Genomic DNA, 15111 nt, shown 5'->3' with positions numbered 1-15111 from the left:
TGTTTATATATTACTTTATATTGTCTGTTTTTTTATTGCATGAGATCCATGGTGATAGTGCTGACAAAAACTGCTGTTTTAGGAGAACATCCTGGGGATCAGTGGGTTTATCTAAAGGTTTTGATGTGCAGGGGCAGGTCAGTGACCACAGTCCCAATGACTAAGGGTTGGCTGTCACTGGACTTACTGTTGACTGACGGGAAATCCTGGCACCTGATGTGGGCAGGATGATTTGCAGAAAATAATCTGTCAGGAGGTGGATGCTGGAGAGCCGCGTGTCCCCGAGGTGCCAGTGCCATGGTCAGGGGGCACGCGGGGAGATGCGCGGCTGCTCCATCCACGCCGGCTGCCATGGTGAGAGCCACAAAAGCAGAAGGGTCCCTACTTTTCTGTCCCTCGAAGAGTGCTCGTTTCTGCAAGTCCCAGGCTTAGCTCCCAGTGCAGGGCACACTCAAGGTCCCTGCAGAGCCTGGGGGCTCCGCACCCACACATACCTGCAGAGTGGGGCAGCGCTTGGAGGGGAGCTCAAAGGAGAGGGAAGAGGACTCCAGTTAATCCCACCCAGTTCATTATTAGGCCAAAGCAGCTCAGCCTGGAGATGTCTTTACCAAGAGAGCTCCAGTGAATTGGATCCCAGAATAGGTTTTGAAAGATTACCGGTGCCTCCAGTCCATCTGCTGCTCCAGCCTCCCCAGCAGCTCCCCTTGGAGAGTGCCCAGCCGTGCCGGGGCTGGGAGGAGATGCAGACCCAGCCAGGGGCTGCCGGGAGCTGGCACCCAGTCAAGGGCTGAGAGTGCTGGCACTGAGGGAGGCAGAGCCCACAGGGCTGAGCTTGGACCAATGCCACGTCCCAGAGCCTGTGGAGTGCCTGCAGAAGTGACATAGTGAACTCCCTGGCTCTCCTGGCTGGGAGACTCCTCCTGGTGCTTGCTAGGGGTTTGCCTGCCTTCCCAGTAATTAAAAGTTTGTAACTAATTACCAGCTGCCCTGCTCATACTTCGTGGTAGTGCTTTTCCCCAGTGCTGGGAGTGTACTCTCAGAGCAGGGAACGAAGCCAGATCTACTTGAATATGCGTGTGCTGTGCCCGCTGCGGGTGCGGAGGCTGCTGCGGGGACTTGGCGCCTGCTCCTCCTGGAGAGCTGTTCCTGTTCTGTCCTCCCGTGCCCTGCGTGGAGAGCAGCTTTGGGGAGATGCTGCAGAGAGGGGCTGGGCTCATGTTTGCACAGCAGGTTTAGCTCAGCCTTTCTTCTGCTTGCCTTTCCTGATGACATGGTGAGCAGAAGGCATTCAGACAAGTTACATGCAAGTCTCGCATGCTGAAACCTGATCCAGGAGGATGCACCTTCCTGGTCACCTTCACCTTCCCCTGCATGGCTCATCCCACCATGCCCCTTTGCAAGGGGATCAGAGTACACACAGCATGTGACCTTTCTGGGTCAGGTAAAATGCTTTGACTGCACTGGATAGGAAAGAGACTTTAAAACCAGCCTGTGGATTTGGGCCTCAGCCTCGTGGGAATCCCTGGGCTACAGGTCAGGGCTGGTGTAGAGCCAGGATTCCAGGGGTCCCCAGCCTTCCTTCCTGGCTGTCCCCATGGCTGCCTCCCTGCAGTGACTGTAGATCTGCTGGGCTTGCCAAGGACAGAGCAGTGGGATCTGTGTTGGTCTATCTGCTTTGGCTTGAGCAGCAGCAGGAGAGAAAGAACTGCCCCCTTTGTCTGAAAACCCTCTGTTTTGAGGAGCTTTTAGCTGATCTGGGGGGAGAGGAGCTGTCTCCATTGACACACCTGCAGTGGTTGTGCCCTGCTAACACACATTGTTTGGCTCTTGTAAAAATATTTCCTTTATTGTTATTACCAGGACAAAAGGTAGTGGCAGGAGCTCCCTAATCTTTGTTGCCTTAGGCTGCATTAAAGGCTGGCTGAACAGGCTTTAAGGTCCTTCCCAGCAAACCTGAGAGCTACAACACCGTCAGAACTATTGAAAGGCATGAGGACAGGCTCTGATTGTACTCATTCTGGAGAACCTGAGAGGGAAATAAAGAGATGTGTTAAGCAGACCATGAGCCTGGTCCTCTGCCAGGTGTGGGGTTTGCTTTTGAGCTCAGTGCTTGCCAGCAGTGAGGGAATAGGAGTATCTTTGTGGGCTCTGTGTGGCTGGTATTTTCAGAAGCGTGTGGGATTTAAATTCCCAGTGGTGAAACTTAACTTCAGAAAATGGACAGTCTGTATGTATTTTTACAGATTTCATCTGATTTTTCTCTTTTTTGCGTACAGTACATGTGGCCCTGGGCTGGGGGACCAAGTCTCCCAGTGCAGTGTGCAGTGCTACAATGGCTTAAAAACTCATAGAACAGGCCTTGGAGTAGTTGATCCCCCTCAGGTGTGTGTGGTTTGTATTTCCCAGCAGTAGTGCTGGGCAGTGTGGGGTATTTCTGTGTATTGTGCTGACTGATGCAGCAGCTCCCCTGACCTTACCAATGGATGTGGCAGTTCCCAGCGCCAAGGGGGCATTAGCAGGAGAGGACAACGTGCTTCCTTCCTTCCTGTTTGACCTCAGAGTTTCCCTGTGATGCAGGGGTTGTTGGTTCTACCATCCACCATGGTAATGTGAATCCTCTCTAGGTCAGGAGCTCTTGGTGTGGTGTGTGTTGTGTGTTGCTCAGAAGCTCATCAGTGCTTAGGCTTTTTCTTTCCTTCTAAGCATTTCAGTTTTGGGGGTTTATCAGTTTTCCCTCAGAAAGCAGAAAGCCTTCAATTAGAGCAATACTTGATGTGCCAGATCTTGTCCTTCCCTTTCTGCCCCAATTTGGAAGGTATAAATATAGCTGAACACGTATTACACCAGCATAACTGACAATATAAAATAATGAGCTGTGGACATGGGAGTGACCAGATTAGTGTAGATTATTCTTGTCTTTGTTCTCATTATATTTATTTTTCTTTTCTCTGACTTTAGACTTTAAAGAGGAAGGAAAAGGAATACGAGCACGAGATGGAGCGGCTGGCAAGAGAGAAGATCGCTACCCAGCAGCGGCTGGCAGAACTGAAGAACGAGTTGAGCCAGTGGATGGATGTCTTGGAGATTGACAGAATTATTCGACAGACAGTTCAGCCAGAGGATGACCAGGCATCTACCTCGACAGCATCAGGTACTCATAATTTTTCTCTTTTTTCAGAATCATCACAGAAGGTCATTGACACAGCTACACTGGGGTGGTGGGGATCTTCATTTAGCAGCATCAGGGTTTCTTTACATTCAGAATAAAGTATGGAGTGTTTGTAATAATTGATGTTGTTAATAACACACTGCTGCTCATGTGAAGTAAACTGAAGCTTGTGCATCGATGTTGAGTAGATACAAAGTGTGGGTTTGCACATCCAACCTCACTGTGGAGATAAATCCCTGCTTTCCAAACTTAGCTTTTTTCTTGCACAGCTCTGCAGCCCTCCTCGTTAGAAGTGGGCATCCTTGTGTATTTGTGTGGATGTGGGAGGGTGTTCAGCACATTCAGAAGAAGGTTTTGGTGTAGGGAGAATCACCTGAGCGTTTGAACAACTTAATGAGCCTTCAGATTGTGTGAGGAGGATCCACAGTGAAGATGAAATGACACTAATGGATACCTGACGTGCAGTTCTAGTGAGAAGTTTCTGTGAGATAGGAGAGTGTGTGCTTCTCTCCACACCAGGGACCTGCAGCAGGAAGAGTAGGCAGTCTGTGGACATAGAGCTTTCCAGAAACACGAAGGCTTTAACAGTGCAGAACATTCACAGCAGTTCCTTCAAGTTAGCATTTGCTCTTGGCAAGCCAGGCAGATTATACTGCAGGTTTCTGGGAAGGGAAAACCTGAGTTTTTTCAGGCTCATCACCTCTGATTGTAGGAGCAGGCTCCAGGTGTAGTCTGATGGATGTTGGGAGTAGCATTGCTTTGTCGTTGGAAGTGCCAGCTGTTCCCTGTGCAGTGTCCTCTGGTGAAAGCAGCTGCATCAACCTGCTGCTGCCCAGGGCTTGTGAAGGGGAAGTGTCTTCCCTGGTGTTCCTGCTGCTTCTGTGTCTTCTGAGATTTTTATTCTTTGCTGTATGGCTGGCATTAGAACAGGCAGTCCAGGATGCTGGGCTTGTCTTCCTGATCTCAGGGCTAGTATGTTCCTGTTTTGCTTCTTAATTCCTGGACTGGACAAGAGTCCATTTTCCAGAACCATATGAGAGACTTGCTGCTATGTTTCTCCATGGCTATTTCCTTCCTTCTCTGGGAGCAGAAGGAGTGGTGCTGATTGGTGGAGCAACTGACCAGGAAAGGAAACCCTGTTCTTCTTCCCAGAAGGATCTCACTTCAGCTCAGACAGCTCAGCCAGGTGCATTCTGTCAGCCTCTGCTCGTGGTGCTCCCCTTGCCTGCCCAGTGAGACCTTTCAGCCTGTTGGGAGCACCCTGCTGTAGCTGGGTCTTTGAGCTCTCACACCTGCCTGGCTCCACATCTTTGGCCCACAGGCAGCAAGGAGAGGGCTGTGGTGTGCCATGCCATCATGCTGTGCCGTGCCACTGTGCCAGCAGCCTGTAGCTCAGTGATGCCTCCTGCATGACTCTTCTGCCAGTGCTGCCTTTTAAGGAGGCTCATTGCACCAGTTCATGCTCTGCTTGCTTTTTTATGGGAGTTTCTTCCTTTTGTGTTTTGCAGAGGGTGAAGACAACATGGATGAAGATATGGAAGATGACAGGCCAGTGAACTCATTACCAAAACTCACCCAGCGCCAGCACCCAGAGCTGCTGAAAGCCGTCCCCCCCAGTGCTGCTCCCTCCCTCCCCACGGTCCTGCCCCCACACGTGTCCATCCAGCAGAAGCCCCACGCCCAGCCCTCCCTCCAGACACAAGCACTGGTCCCGCCGCAGGCGATCGTTCCTGCACAGACTCACATCGTGGCGGCCTCGACCGTGCAATCGACTGTTATCGCCCACACGGCCACCACCCACGCCTCGGTCATCCAGACTGTCAACCACGTCATTCAGGGTCCACAGACCAAGCACATTGCTCACATTGCACCTTCTACATCCAGCCCCGTGCAACTCACCACTGCTGCTCAGCCCATCGGCCACATCACTGTGCACCCAGCCACCATCAACCACATGGCCCACCTGGGCCCACAGCTGCCCCTCTACCCGCAGCCCGTGGCCGTCAGCCAGCCCGTCGTGAGCCACATCGCTCACACCATCTCACACCAGCAAGTGAACGGCACCACGAGCCTGGGCCAGCCGGCTGTGATGGCCAAGCCGGCCGTGGGAACCCAAGTTGTCCATCACCCGCAGCTGGTCGGGCAGACGGTCCTAAACCCGGTGACTATGGTGACCATGCCGTCATTCCCGGTGAGCACGCTGAAGCTGGCCTAGAGGGGACGGTCCAACGGCGAGGTCTTTGTTGGGAACCTTTCCTAAGGAAACTCCATACATTCCAACCACGTGCGGCTCGGCGGGAGGAAGCGTGGCAATGCCAGGAGTGGCGGGGCCGGGCTGTCCCAGCCGCTCGGTGCCCGCCTGCCGCTGGGACGGGGCTGCTCCGTGCTCAGAGCCGCTCATCTGAGAAACTTCAGAGACAGTTGTTCATGGTGATTTTTTTTCCTTTTATGTGTAATGAGTGAACTATGGATATGATGTTCTTAAGACTTTAATTTTGCCCTCTTATGTGTTGCTTCTTTGTAGAATAAAAATTGCTGATCTCTTTATTGAGACATTGCGTAGAATGGGAAAAAAAATCATAGAAGTCTATATTTATATATATGTGTGTATGTGTGTGTATATATATATGTATATACATATATATATAAATATAACATTTGAAGGCCTTTTGTAAGGTTGATTATTTTGCAGGATTATGAAACAAAATTAATTTTTGGAGGAAGAAGACAGAGTGTCCTCTCTAAATAAGAAACTATAAGATAGATGGTTTGGTGGACCAGAGTACAGTGACAAAAAAACCCCCAACAACAAACCACGAGTCAAACCATATTAAAGGTATTTCCCATCGATATATTACATTTCAAAAACCATCTAAAATCACTGTGACTTGTCATGGCATTTTAAGGAAATTCTCTGTCCTGTCTAATAAAAGGAAAAAGAATACACAACCAGACTTGGTTTGTTGCCATTTTATAAATTACTTGATTTTTTTATAGTTATGTCAAAAAAAATACTTGGTTTTTATTATTTTAATGATTGGCAATGCTTTGTTTGGGTGTTTTCGCGGATGTTTGTATTTTGTCTGGCTTGGTTTACTGATGCAATAATTGGTTTTGCAGATCTCTGTGTGTGGCATGGCCCCGGTCAGGGTCCCTCCTGCTGGTCCAAGCCACCCCAGGTTTCTCGGGTTTGTTGTTTGGCAGAGGCACATTGTGCTGGCAGCTTGCAGGGCGTTTCTGTGACCTGGTAAATGGAACCTGGGACAAGAAGACCAAGAGAAATGAGGTAGATTTGCTGCATGGGTTAATGTTTGTTAGTTTGTTCTGTCCTGAGCACGCTTTGGTGTGGGAGCCAGTGGGTTTGGAAAGGGATAAAAGGGGATGTGGTTCCCTTCCAGAGTGCAGGCAGTTCAAGCAGCTTTGTTCCCTTTGATGGGGAAGCAGTCTCTTCTTATGCAGGATAAGGGTTTGCTGCAGGAGATCAGTGTGAGAGCTCATGTCTGGCAGTGAGATGTGCACCAAAGAACCCTCATCCCTCAGGACCCTCCTGTTCCCCTTCCCAGTGGTTGGGGCAGACCTGTCTGAGGTCAGTGGCAAATCCCAGAGAGCCAGGAGAGGAGGAATGCTGTTGTGCTGCTCGCTGAATGTTCTGGTCCTTGCACTGTGTGTGTAGTAATTGCTGTGAATGACCTCCGTTCTGTCTTCCTCTTTTTAAAACAAGTATTCCACAGTCCTTACTGCAGGCAAAATGCTGCTGTAGCCAGCAGCTGTTCTCCTAGGGCAGGATGGGAGGATGGTCCCACATCTACCCAGGAGCTGTGGGAGAGGAGGAGGGGGTGGCTGAACACCTCACCATGCTGCAGGCTGCATCCAGTGTGGGGCTGAGGTGTCCTGAGGAAAACAGCGTCCATACTCTGCCCAAAACACCTGTTAACTCTAGCACAACTTAATAAGCCTGTTGAGGACTGGTGTGAACAGTGTCAGGGGTGTAATTGAGAACATCTGCCTGTTCCATACTGTCCCCAGTTAAAACTGGTCTGGAGGCAGCAGAAATTACTTCGGAGGTCAGGGGTGATTGTGCCTTTTGAGCAGGTGTCACTGGGAATTGTGTGAAGTCTGTTTATAAAGCCCCAGTTACCACTTGTTTTATTTTTCTTTCATGCATCCTTGAGTTCAGAAAGCTCTTGGCTGTACTGCCAGCACAGCTTCTGCAGAATGGATAAACCTTGAAGGATTTATTTTCCTAAAACCTCATTTAAGCAGATTGTTTATTCTCATTTCAGTGCACCGTTAACACTGGGGGATTCCCAGGATTGCCGAGACTTGGTTGTCCTTTGTCCCTGCAGGTCCTTTCCCAAGGAGGCTGTTGTGAGCCAGGATTTGAGATAGGGTTGGGTATCAGGTCAGCTTCTCATCAGAAACTCCTGAGTGCTGAGTGTGTGCAACAGCATCACCTCCCTCCTCAGGAGTGTGGCTTTGCCTTCTGCAGCGGCAGCAGGAGAGGGAGCTCATGTGTTTCTGCCTTTTCTTACTGTTCCAACTCACAAAATAACAAATTCTCCTCATTGAAGGAGGAGCCAGGTTGAGAATGGGCTTAGGGCAGGAGCATTGGCTGAGCCTCAGGTAGATGAGCTTTCTGCTGGGTTGTTGACCTGTGCTGTAAGGACAGGGGTGCTGCTGACCTCATCTTCTGCTCCCATATGGTTTAGATCCAAGAGTGGCCCTGCCTTGCCCAGTCTGGTATCTTGGCCAGTTTTTCTTTCCCCATGGAGTTGTGCCATGCTGTCTGTGTGTCTGATTCCCTTCATGGATGTTGGTCTCCCCATTAGGAACATCCCCCTTGGCCAGCCCGGGAGCTGCTCTAAATGTTGTGTGTACCCCTGTTATTGTCTGCCTTTTTCAGGGTTACCAGAAACATTTCTTTGGGATTTTTTTTTTTCGTTTTTTTAAAGTCAGCAAACTTCTCTCTATTCTATGGGAAGAAGAGCAGCCACAGCCCTTCCTTTTCCACCTCTGTTATTCCTGCTCAGAAACTTTGGATTTACACTGATGCTCTTAGAAATCCCATTCAGTACTGTATGACAAGGGGCACTTTAGGAATGTCTCTCCTCCTTTGATATATGTTTTCCCTATGGAGAAAGCTATATATAAATATATATGTACACTTGGGGATTCATAAGATCTGATTTTTCCCCCCCAAAAAATCAATAAATATGAAGTTTACAAGAAATCTCTTCTGTTGTTGAATAATATTAGTTATTGTAACCATGCCACAGAAACAATAGAAAAACAATAGAATAGAAAATGGTAGTTTGTGAGGATTTTCTGTCCTGTCACACCTGGCTCAGAGCCTGTTGGTCAGTGGAGATGGTTCTGCTGAGGGCAGGTGCCCTTGCAGCCCACACGCTCCATGTCCCGCTGCCGACAGCCAAGTGCTGCTCAGGAGCTGGACCTGTGCTTGGAGCTCAGCCAGCACTGCCAGAGGTGTTTGCAGCTGGGGAGATGTGTGGGCACAGCCCCCCAGCATGGCTTGGTGCCCTGGGAAACCTTGTGCTGGGCTGAGCCTGCCCGCGGCAGCCCTGGCACCTGCCAGAGCCACTTCCAGCTCCTCTGCCAGAGAGGTGCAGGCAGAGGGCAAAGAACCCAAACTGCAACTTTAAAATGATCCTGAAAAGAGCTCTAAATGCTGACACTTTAGATACAGGAATGTATTCCTGACCTCACCAGTAAAAATTAGTCAGATCTGTGTAGTTTATCTTAGGAAGGGAAGTGATCTGATTTCCCATGTTCTCTGCAGTTCCTTGTGTGAGATCTGAGAGGCAGCGGGGCTGTGTGTCCCTGGGGACACGTGGGGGCAGCTGGTCACCCACATTTCACATGGGGAAATAAGGGCTGGAGCCAAACTGCTGCTGTCAGCACGTCTGTGTGTGTGTCCATCTGTCTGTCCGTGCTGGGGTTGAATGTTGGGTGCCGATGGCCAGAAGGGCTCCAGTGCCACCACTGGGTCCCTGGCCACTGGCACAGCTGGGTTTTGGTTTTTTGAGCAGAACTGGACAGAGGGGACAGCCCTTTGCAGAGGCCTCTGCTCTCCAGGCACCCACAGCACGGCTGGAGCGTTCCTCATCCCACTGAGCCGGCTGCTGCCGCTGCTCTTGGGCTCCTTGTCTTTTTTTTCTTTGTTTTATTTCAAAGTGGCCTTCTGTAACAAAAGAAACAAAAAAAATGCCTTTGGGTGGTTTAGGTGGAGGTGAGGTGTCGCTGCTGTGTCGGTGTCGGTGTGGTTGTCCGTGCGCACGCCTGGTAGATTCCTGTAGACATGCAATGCAAGGCTTATTGTGTCTGGTTTTTGTATGTAGCCTGTGTCTCTTTGGACTGGTTTGCATCCTGAGGGCGTTTTTTGCATTTAAAGAAAAAAAGTGAGAACTGTTCCAGGTTGGGTGGGTACAAGGGGCTCTGGAGACCTCCTGTGTGCCAGGGTTCGGGGGAAAGGTGTCCTTTGCCCCTTGACTTGCTTGTTTGGCCCTTTTGCTTTCTGTGATGGGAATCCAGTGTCCCAGTGGGGTGAGCAGCCTTAGCCAGATGAACCAGTTGACCTCTGTTTACCTGAACAGGACTTTGGCTCAGCCTGTCTTGGTGTTCAGGCACTTGCTTAATTAGCTCAGTTAGATACGTGGCTGCTGCAGAGGGCTCATGGAGCTGGTGTGGAGGTGAGCAGCTCTGAGCACTCACAGGTGAGGCTCCTCTGAGACTTGGCATGTTTTTTTCTGAACAGTTGTTCATTCCAGTCTTATTTTGATTCTGAAAGCTATGGGGGTGTGGAGAGGAAAACCCTCATACTTCTGGCCTGTTTTCCATCCCTTGTTATCATTTGGGACAGATTAAAATGGATTGTAACACTTATCTTTAGGTTATTTCCTCCCTGAGTGAAACATCAGTTGTTAGAAGTGGATGTTTAGTGTTAAGGAAAATAGGCTGTGGATAGACTCAGTCATGGCTTCTTTCTGTCCCTTTTATACAGAACTTGATAATCCAAACTTGAACTATTGAAATACCAGCCCTAGCCCAGCACTGGGTGGGTGCAGTCTTGGCAGAGGTTGTGTTTGGATGTTCCCAGGCTGGCTCACTCCTTGCCTGGGGCTGCTGAACAGCGAAGGAAGGCCCCACTCGCCTCTGTCCCTGCACTGGCAGTGTGGGACAGGGCTGTTCCATGCTGGGATTTGGTGGGAATGGGCTGTGGGATGTCATGGTGCTTCTCCTCAGGACAGCATGGCTGGTTCTGCTCTAGCTCTGGATGAAGCCCATTGACTCACCCCATTCCTTGTGCTGTGAATAGGAATTTGAGTGTGAGGGAGCGCTGGTGCAGAAGCCACCACGGCTCACCAGGGAAATGCCCCGGGCTCCCAGCACATCTCTGTTGTGAGATTTTCCCTGGCTGGCTGGCAGGCAGGCACATCCTCCCCGAGGCTGTGTTGCTGTGGCAGGCACAGCCCCGCGCTGGCCGCGGTGCTGCCTGTGGCGGCTGTCGGGAGCGCTCCGGCCGGAGCCGCGCTGGCCGCGTGCTGCCCGCGGGATCCCGGGGCAGATGCCTTATGGATACGCCTTAACAACCTGAGCCAAAAGTGTGGTGGGGCTTGACAGAGCAAGAAATCAGGGACTGACTGCAACCACCCAATGATGTATTGGCTTCTGGTCAGGCCCCAGCCTGGGCATTGCTGGGTGAGGAGCCGTGGTGGGAGCAGGGACCCCCTGCTCTGTCCACTGTATGTGACCTCCCTCCCTCCTGCCTAAAGCATTTATTTATTTTATCTGGCTGCGCTCCCCGCGTTAGGAATGTGTCACTGGAGCTGCTGACTGAGCCCAGTCGCTGCCGTCGCTGGCCTGGAGCCCCCATCCCTCCCCTGCACCTCACAGGAGCCCCCATGTCACGCTCACCTGGGCAGGTGCGGTCTGTGTTTACAGTGAGGACGTGTCACTGTGTTACCAATTTACTGAAATACTGAATATTGACAAACTCTAGACTGTAAAGATTTTTATGTGTTTGGATACATCTGCTATGTGAAAAAGCAACTAATTTTGTACATATTGTATTTTTACTATTCAGCTGTACAATACTGGCTCTTCATGCTCCAGAATTTAGGTATCCAACATGAATGATATCCATGTAATAAGCACTTGCCTGAAATAAATATAAAACTGAAATAAACATGCACTGAAATCGGAAACAGGTTTCTGCATTTGCCTCCCTATGCTTTGCATGCAGATCCCTTGCTTTGTGATTTCCCAGTTTCAAGAGCAATCCCTTCCCTCCCTCCGGAGCCACCGCAGCCACTCCAGGTGCATCAGGGATCCGCGGGGCTGGAGCTCACCCGGGCCAGGCAGAGCTTCCGGAGGGCCGTGCGTGTGTCTGGATCCAGCAGTGCTGTGCAGGGGAAAAGCAAAGCCTTTGCAGCTTCGGGAATCTCTGAGAACTTGGAAAACGGTGCCCTGTCCTGTGCCCTTCTGCTGAGGAGCCCATCCTGGCCCCACTGCAGGGCAGAAGGCTCCCAGCAGCCCCACCGGGGCCCAGCGGAGCAGCGGCGCGCTGGGACCCTCCTGTTGGGACCCTCCTGTTGGGACCCTCCTGTTGGGACCCTCCTGTTGGGACCCTCCTGTTGGGACCCTCCTGCTGGGTCCCTCCTGTTGGGACCCTCCTGTTGGGACCCTCCTGCTGGGACCCTCCTGCTGGGACCCTCCTGTTGGGCAGCCCCGTCAGGGTCTCCCTGTGCCGTGGGTTGGGGTAAGCAGGGATGGGCTGAACTGCCCTCTCCTGCAGGTGCTGGAGGCCGAGTGCCAGCTTCTCCCACTGCCTTGTCTCCGGCAGCGGATGCAATGGACGCGAATGGTCATCCAGCTCCCGGCAAGTCACAGCCCTCGGTGTGTCACAGCCCTCGGTGTGTCACAGCCCTCGGTGTGTCACAGCCCTCGGTGGCCTCGGGGCAGCAGGTCAGGGGGTGGGGCTGGACCCCAGGGTAAGCTGAGGCAGAGGGGCTGGGAGGGAACACCACAGGTCTAAATACTGCATTAAAAATAACTGAGATTGCACAATGGAAATTGTGGCAGATGTGTGGGAAGGACAGAGGGACAAGAGCCAGCTGTAACCCCAGCTGTGGTTCTCAGGTGCCCGGCCCACCCCAGTCCCACCATGTAGACAGGTGAACGCAGAGGACACAAGGACACTGGAAGTTTATTTAGGCCAGTGTGGCTTTGGATGCACTTTATAAAGGGCTGATCCTTGTTGATAGGGATAAATACCTGATTAGCAGCTGTAACGAGCAGTGGCTGAGGAATGGCTGCACCCACCCCAGCACACACAGGCTTTTGTTGGGCTTTTTTATGGTGGAATGGGGAAATGTTCTGTAATTCCCCAGGGATTCATCTCCAGACCCATTTAGACTAAAAACCTGGAACATCTCTGCAAAAACTGCCAGAAGCAGCCAGGTGAGACTGAGGAGAAACCATCCCTGCTGCAGAGGAGATGTAGCCAGAGGAGTTGAAGGGGTTTGAACAAGGACTGGGAATGATGGAGGAGGATCTCTCCTGGAAGTCCAGCAGTTCAGCTGGATTCAATACAGCTGCAGCACAATCAGGCCTAAAATTTCAGGATGAAATTCTTTAACACTTACCATAACATTACCAAACACTATTTCTGTTTCTGGGCTGGGCTGGCTCAGGCTCAGCCACTGCATACATGAAAGCTGCCCTTAAAGTAATTTAAGAGACCTCAGGAGTCTACTTAATGGTGACCTATTTATTGCCTTTAGCACTACAGCCCATGCAGCTCATCAGAGAAACATTAATTACATCTTTCCCTATCCTCCCAGACAGCCTCATCCCTGTTCCATTGCTGGAATCACCTTGTGGGGAGAGAAATTGCTCCCAAAGAGCTCCACGGGATGCCTTGACGATAAATATTTATTCATAAGTTACATTTAAACATAAATAATTGAGCAATAAAGAGAAGAGTCTGCTCCCAACAAAAATAAATAATACACAACATTGATAAAATCCAATCAGACAGAATGTTCTAACAAATACAGCAAAGTTCACTGATTGGGTTTGTGTGAAACAGCTGTACAGAACATTCCCAACATACCAAAGGAAAATAGTGCAGTATTATCTGTACATCCATCACTCCCCAGGCTCTGGGAGGTGCAGGTTTTTCTCACTCTTCTCATTCTTTTAAAAAATACTTTTTGAGTTTTCAAGTGAACCGACAGACACACCTGGAGCACTTCTGGAACTGCAGAGCAGCCGTGGGGCTGCAGAGGTTGGGCACTGCTGGGACTGGGGACGGGCTCAGAGCCGGGAGCAGGGATGGGAGCAGGGATTGGAGCAGGGATTGGAGCAGGGATGGGAGCAGGGATGGGAGCAGGGATGGGAGCAGGGATGGGAGCAGGGATTGGAGCAGGGATTGGAGCAGGGATTGGAGCAGGGATGGGAGCAGGGATGGGAGCAGGGATGGGAGCAGGGATTGGAGCAGGGATGGGAGCAGGGGCTGTGGGACTTTCTGTGCCGGGAGCATGGGTCATAAGTATCTGTGGAATCTGCAGTTGACTCCATGAGCAAGAAGAACCTCCATCCTCCCTCCCTCTGTCTGGCCCAGAGATACACTTTCACTTAGCAGCAACAGGCACCTGGGGAGAGCAAGTAGAGCAGAGGTGAGAGTCCTACCCCATGCAGTGCAGAGGAGGCCAGCAGCCCCAGCAGAGCCCAGCAGTGCTGGTGGGAGCCCTGTTCCCCCCAGCCCCACCACAGACCGTCCAGGGGCTCACTGAGGGCTCCACAGCTGAGCAGGGGCTGCAGCAGCAACTCAGAGCCCTCCAGCAATTCCAGCTCCCTCACCTGGCAGGGGCTGATCCTGCTTGCAGAGATCCTGGTTTGTGGGACCTCATGGAGACACGCCCCTGAAAGCTCTGCAGGGCAGGGAGGAGGAGGAGGAGGGTGAAATGAGGGATCTGGGGGAGGCTGGGTGCTGCCATCTGCTTCCCATGGGATGTGAATCCATGGCTCTGCACAGCACAAGGAGCAGGAGCTGCCAGTGTGAGCAGGGTCCTGTCCATGGGCTGGAGCTGCTCACCTGAGCAACACGGAGCAGGGTCTGGAAGCTGGCAGTGGTCACAGGGTCAGTTTGCAAAGCAAAACAAAGGCAAGGCTGTGTGGGCCATGAAGACTGAGCAGTGTGAGCCAGTCAGCCAAGGCCAAACTGGTGTTTTAGCTCATGAGCTCCATCACTGCTCCCATGACCTGTGGCATTTAGGTTAAGGCCATTCTCCCAGCAGGAACATTATCAGCTTTAGTCACTGCTAAATACAAACCCAAATGTTTTAGCAACATGAGCTCAGACACATTCTCTTCCATGTTCAAGGCAAAGACAGTGAGTCCAGGACCGTGCTCCTCCAAGGACCCAGTCCAGTGCTGGCAACCTTGCCTCCATGGCAGCTTCTGGCAGAGCACACAAGGTGCATCCAGGCTTTACAGGTGCAGTAAGTCAAAATAGAAATGTTGCTGTTTGTCAAATCCCCCCTTTCAACATCACAAAGATGTAGACAGATGTCTTCTAGAGAGGGAAATAGAGAATGCAAAAAGGTTTTGTCTGGAAATACAAAGTGAGTGTAACAAGGACTATCAAACACCAATCTCATCTGGTGAAGGGAAAGTTTGAGTTTTAAAAGTCTGTTACCATCTCCTCACTATTTATTACATTACATGGAAGATGCAATTGAAACACCATTTGGAATTACAGTGCAAGGAATGCTCCATCCAGTGGCTGACAGCCTGTCCATGGTCACTTGTTCTCAATCAGTGTCTGCACTTTGTAGACAAGGTCTCTGGCTATCCTCAGGATCTCCGCAGCATCGTGGTGCTCAGCCATTTCTAAGACACACAGACAAACATCTTAACTG

At 51.0% G+C, this 15111-nt stretch overlaps 2 protein-coding genes across 9 annotated transcripts in view; one reads left to right on the top strand and one right to left on the bottom strand.

Moving 5' to 3' along the window:
* MNT (MAX network transcriptional repressor) overlaps nucleotides 1–11391 on the top strand; it is a 29161-nt gene extending 17770 nt beyond the window's left edge. Inside the window, exons 5-6 of the mRNA XM_033519013.1 lie at nucleotides 2959–3151; nucleotides 4678–11391. Of these exons, the coding sequence (XP_033374904.1) occupies nucleotides 2959–3151; nucleotides 4678–5384 (900 nt within the window). The 3' untranslated portion in view covers nucleotides 5385–11391. The remainder of the gene's footprint in view (nucleotides 1–2958; nucleotides 3152–4677) is intronic.
* A 1545-nt stretch (nucleotides 11392–12936) lies between these two features.
* SGSM2 (small G protein signaling modulator 2) overlaps nucleotides 12937–15111 on the bottom strand; it is a 39442-nt gene continuing 37267 nt past the window's right edge. For 7 of the 8 annotated variants that reach the window (XM_015646900.2, XM_015646903.3, XM_015646902.2 and 4 more), the window contains one exon: nucleotides 12937–15082. In XM_015646900.2, coding sequence (XP_015502386.1) covers nucleotides 14994–15082 — 89 coding nt within the window. In that variant the 3' untranslated portion in view covers nucleotides 12937–14993. The remainder of the gene's footprint in view (nucleotides 15083–15111) is intronic. The other variant, XR_004499851.1, reaches the window with a different exon arrangement.

Source organism: Parus major, chromosome 19, assembly GCF_001522545.3.
Source record: "Parus major isolate Abel chromosome 19, Parus_major1.1, whole genome shotgun sequence".
Lineage (NCBI taxonomy): Eukaryota > Metazoa > Chordata > Aves > Passeriformes > Paridae > Parus > Parus major.
Note: the sequence above shows the minus strand (reverse complement) of the source record. Positions and strands in the feature narration are given on the sequence as shown.